General features: G+C 40.8%; 1 protein-coding gene across 1 annotated transcript in view; it reads right to left on the bottom strand.

Moving 5' to 3' along the window:
• Window positions 1-5,555, bottom strand: part of LOC106882504 (protein HID1) — a 36,564-nt gene that overhangs the window by 13,715 nt on the left and 17,294 nt on the right. Inside the window, exons 4-6 of the mRNA XM_014933199.2 lie at window positions 3,967-4,135; window positions 3,498-3,555; window positions 348-580 (exon numbers count right to left, since the gene is read on the bottom strand). Of these exons, the coding sequence (XP_014788685.1) occupies window positions 348-580; window positions 3,498-3,555; window positions 3,967-4,135 (460 nt within the window). The remainder of the gene's footprint in view (window positions 1-347; window positions 581-3,497; window positions 3,556-3,966; window positions 4,136-5,555) is intronic.

Here is a 5,555-nt window from a genome sequence, read left to right as displayed (position 1 = left end):
ATATATATATATATATATATATACATATATAGACAATTACAGCGTGGAAGGTGTTTATAAGCCATTTAAAATAACACACAAAAACTGTTAGATTCACTTCAACATTTAAATTTAATTTGTCAAAATATTTTCGTCGCTTTGAGATTGCGACCTGTTCACTGACAAAATTCTGTGCTGCATCTCTTTGTCAGTGAACAGGTCGCGGTCTTAAAGCGACGAAAATATTTTGACAAATTAAATTCAAATGTTGAAGTGAATCTAACGGTTTTTGTGTTATATATGCATATATACACACACACATATATATATATATGCGCATACAAATTAGCTCAGTAATTAGCAAATACTTACATCAGTGTTTTGTTCCATGGCGGTACTTCCAGCACTGGTGCCATCCACTGATATATTCCTGTTGGAGTCAGAATCATTCTCCAAGGTGACACAGAGGACCTGGAGGGCCATCTCAACAAGTGGTTCACGAGAATCAGTGAACATCAGGTGGTTGTAGGGCACTCCATACCCAACAGGGTCGTAGGCACAGACTACATTTAACATGGAGGTGAAAAGCGGCAGAGCATGGCTGAAAAACAGTGAAAAAAGAGAGATTGAAAATTTTAAGACTGTGGGTCAGTAGAATTAGTAGAGCATCAAACGAAATACATTGTGATAGTAAATTATGTCACTTCCTTTATGGTTTAAGTTCACTCAGACACACTCCACCCTCTGATCCACAGACATGCTGTCTCCTCTCTCTGTCTTTTCTGTTACTTCTAGAATGGCCTCTCTTTCTCTTGGCATTAACCCACTCACAGACACACTCTAGCCTCTAACTCACAGGCATGCTGTCTCCTCTCTCTGTCTTTTCTATAATGGCCTCTCTTCCTCTTGGCATTAAACCACTCAGACACACTCCAGCCTCTAACCCACAGGCATGCTGTCTCCTCTCTCTGTCTATTTTCTTGTAACTACCTCTCAAAGGCATATTGCATATGCATCAAGAGTACGGATGTGTACCTTGTAATGCATCAGAAACTCATTTGACATTCTTTCACCAATTTCTGTCGTTAAATTGTGGCCATGGTACAGCACATGGGTTCAGTCAATCAAATCTCTCTCAATACTTTCTTTTGAAGTTTGGAACTTAATCTCCTTTTGATGAACCAATAAGTTACAAATCAACACCAGTTGTCAGAGATGCAGTGGGAATCAAATGCACTCACACACACAGTTATATACAATGAGCTTCAGCACAGTTTTTGTTAATCAAATTAATTTGTAAGGCTTTGATTCACCATCACAGTCATGTCTGCACCTGTTGTAGACATAATAAGGATAATCCTTTCTACTATAGGCACAAAGCCTGACATGTTGCAGAAGGGGATTAGTCGATTACATCAACCCCAGTGCTCAACTGGTACTTATTTTATCAGCCCCAAAGGGAGGAAAAGTAAAGTGAACATCAGAACATCAGGGTTTCAAGAAATGCCACTTAGCAATTTATCCAGTATGCCAACAATTCTGCCAGCTTGCCCCCTTATAATAATAATAATAATAATAATAATAATAATAATGGTTTCAAATTTTGGCACAAGGCCAGCAATTTCAAGAGCGGGATAAGTCAATTACACCAGTCCCAGTGTTTCAATGGTACTTATTTTATCGACCCTGAAAGGATGAAAGGAAAAGTCAACCTTGGCAGAATTTGAACTCAGAATGTAAAGATGGATGAAATGCTGCTAAACATTTTCCCCAGCATGTTAACAATTCAGCCAGCTTGCTGCCTTAATCATCATCACCATCAAACGTCCCTTTTCCATGCTGGTATGGGTTGGACGGTTTGACAGGAGCTGGCCACTTGAAGAGCTACCCAACCTCCATGTCTGTTTTGGCATGGTTTCTATGGCTGGATGCCTTTCCTAATGCCAACCAAGGTACAGAGTGAGCTGGGTGCTGTTACACAACACTGGCACAGATGCCTTTACATGGCACCAACATGGTTACTTTTATATGTGGCACCAGCACACACAATCCCGAGGCACTGGCTCTCATGGCTTTTGATCTTAACTGATTGGAAGTGTTATCATGTACATTGTTTTGTCTTGGTATAAAAGATGGGCTACAGCAAATATTCTGCTTAATACCACAGTTGCTTTACCTTAACAACTTGAGCATGTCCCTTGGTGGCTGACGATATGCGCATCTCTGATCATGAGCAGAAGTAGTGGGAGAGCATCATAGAGGAATTCGTTGGGGTTTGGATAATTCACCTTTGGAAACATGGGTTTTTCATTCAGCACCCTTAAACAACCCTTATTCAGTGACCTTTTGAGCAGGATGGACTACTCGACCTGAAGAAAATTCTAACTGGGCCCCCACCTGTGAGGTTATGCGCTGTTTATCTTGATATAAGATTACCATGTAGCACACATATAGTTGTGATGCATGTGCCTGGTGTACCCTTATCAGACGGGTAATCATGATGTGTATATTGGGCTTCATATATTTGTACCGTGGAGGTGCAATGGCCCAGTGTTTAGGGCAGCGGACTCGCGGTCATGAATTCCCAGACCGAGCATTGTGAGTGTTTATTGAGCGAAAACACCTAAAGCTCCACAAGGATCCGGCAGGGGACGGTGCTGTACTATTTCACCACATCTTTCTCTCATTCTTACTTCCTGTTTCTGTTGTGCCTGTAATTCAAAGGGTCAGCCTTGTCACACTATGTCACGCTGAATCTCCCCGAGAACTACGTTAAGGGTACACGTGTCTGTGGAGTGCTCAGCCACTTGCACATTAATTTCATGAGCAGGCTGTTCCGTTGATCGGATCGACTAGAACTCTCAAAGTCGTAAGCGACGGAGTGCCAACAACAACAAATATTTGTACCCCAGTGTCACTTTGATGGCATGCACTGCTCTCTTACTCATCATCATCATCATCGTTTAACGTCCGCTTTCCATGCTAGCATGGGTTGGACGATTTGACTGAGGACTGGTGAAACCAGATGGCTACACCAGGCTCCAATCTGATTTGGCAGAGTTTCTACAGCTGGATGCCCTTCCTAACGCCAAACACTCTGAGTGTAATGGGTGCTTTTACGTGTCACCCGCACGAAAACGGCCACGCTCGAAATGGTGTCTTTTACATGCCACCCGCACAAGAGCCAGTCCAGGGGCACTGGCAACGATCTCACTTGGCTTGCTGGGTCTTCTCACGCACAGCACATTTCCAAAGGTCTCGGTCAGTAATAATAATAATAATAATAATATGCTCAAAAAACTACTCTATTGGAGACAGAGAGGATTTTGAGATTGAGATACTTGGGTTTTTAAAGAATTGTGAAAAGAGACCCTGTGAGATCCTTGACAACAGGTTGTGGTCTACTCTCACAGAATTAACCAGAGTAAGTAAAATCAAGAGCTCTGAGAAGTAAACTATAATAATAATAATAATAATAATAATAATAATAATAATGACAACAACAGTGATAAACTTACCGATTCTCTGTAGAGGTAAAATACTGTATCCACTGGTTTGGTTGATTGTGAGCGTCAGCTGGAGAAAAAGAAGTAGTATGAGTGACACCATAAAAAAAACAAACCGTGGTGGTAGGTAGAGGAAAATTTGTTTTGTTGGCACTCCGTCGCTTACCATACAGTATGCAGTGGTTCCCAAAGTGTGTGGTATTGCCCACCTGGGGGTAGTGGAAAGTTCCAAGGGAGCATTGAAGAAAAGTGGGGGTGATAATGGGGTAGCGACTCATGTGAAAATAACAAAATAATGGGTTCATTAGGTTAAGTTTTATTTGTGAAATACAGTTGCTATAAGTGGGGGCACTAGGAATGTGGTCAAGGGGGCAGCAGCCTGAAAATGTTTGGGAACCACTGAACTAATGTACAGTATATGGGCGGGTGGATGGTAGGTAGGTGAGCGGGTTGGCAGTCAGACAAACAGACAGACACTTACCTATTGGTGGTAAGTACATGGTTTCTGAGAAGCATGTGAGAAGCAGCTTCAGGAGTTCAGTTCTGCTCTGGTCATGTGTGATATTGTGTGGTGGGGAGTGGGCAAAGCCAACGCCCTTCTCCCAGATGTACTCACAACTGTCGATACTGTGCATGTCCTCTGGGTTGTCCTAGTAAAGAAATAATAATAATAATGATAATAATAATGATGATGATGATGATGATAATAATGATCCTTTCTACTAAAGGCTCAAGGCCTGAAATTTGTGGGGAGGGGACTAGTCGATTACATCAACACCGGTATTTCACTGGTACTTAATTTATTGACCCCAAAAGGATGAAAAAGGTAAAATCGACCTTGGCAGAATTTGAACTCAGACCATAAAATCAAACAAAATGCATCTAAGCATTTTGCCTGGTGTGCTAACAATTCTACTAGCATAAATAATAATAATAATAATAATAATAATAATAATAGGACATACAAATATATATAACATACAGAAAATTGCACTACTGGGTACTGCACACATCCTACGCAAAACACTTTCAATACAGTAAACATAAGAGCACCACAGCAAACCACAGCACATACCCAAGGCACACAGAGCTGCGCTCGGTAGTGAAGTGAAAGCACGTTATAAAAATAAAACTACTGAATAATAATAATAATAATAATAATAATTGTTTTAAGTATTAGCCAGCAATTTCAGAGGAGGCAGGGTAAATCTCTTACATAATAATAATAATAATAAATGCCCTGATGTAGTACAAGGCAGTGGCTCTCATGGCTTCTGGTCATAACTAATTGGAAGTGTTATCATGTACATGCTTTGTCTTGGTATAAACCGTAACCAGTTGAGCATGTCCCTTGGTGGCTGATGATATGTGCATCTCCAATCACAAGCAGAAGTAGTGGAGGAGCATCATAGCCATGGGTTGAGAGGAATTCTTCGGGGTTTGAATAATTCACCTTTGGAAACATGGGTGTTTCATACATCATCCTTAAACAAACCTTATTCAAGGACCTTCTGAGTGGGATGGGCTACTTGACATGAAGAAAATTCTAACAGGGCCCCACCTGCAAGGTCATGCACTGTTTATCTTGATTTGAGATCACCATGTCATGCACATACAGTTGTGATGCATGTGCGTGGTGTACTCTTATCAGACGGGTAGTCATGATAGATATATTGGGCTTTGTATGTTTGTACCCTAGTGTCACTTTGATAGCATGCACTGCTCTCTCACTCAATAATAATAATAGGTACATTGGAAATGATTTGGAAAGAACATGCAGATAAATTCCTAACTGAAACCCCATTACTTACAAATATGTATAGCATAGAGAAAACAACCCTGCTAGGTACCACACAAATATTATGTAAGGTACCTTCAATACAGCAAAAATTACAACAAAGAATACTGCACATGAATACAGAGCTGCACTCAGTAGTGCAGCGAAAGCATGTAATATAAACAGGACTATGGGGGGTAGTAGTAATAGCAGTAGTAGTAGTAGTAGTAGTAGTAGTAGTAGTAGTGAAAGCATGTAATATAAACAGGACTATGTGAGGTAGTAGTAATAGT

The sequence above is a fragment of the Octopus bimaculoides genome, chromosome 29 (genome assembly GCF_001194135.2).
Source record: "Octopus bimaculoides isolate UCB-OBI-ISO-001 chromosome 29, ASM119413v2, whole genome shotgun sequence".
Classification (NCBI taxonomy): Eukaryota; Metazoa; Mollusca; class Cephalopoda; order Octopoda; family Octopodidae; genus Octopus; species Octopus bimaculoides.
The sequence above is the reverse complement of the archived record's forward strand: the minus strand, read 5'-3'. Positions and strand labels throughout refer to the sequence as shown.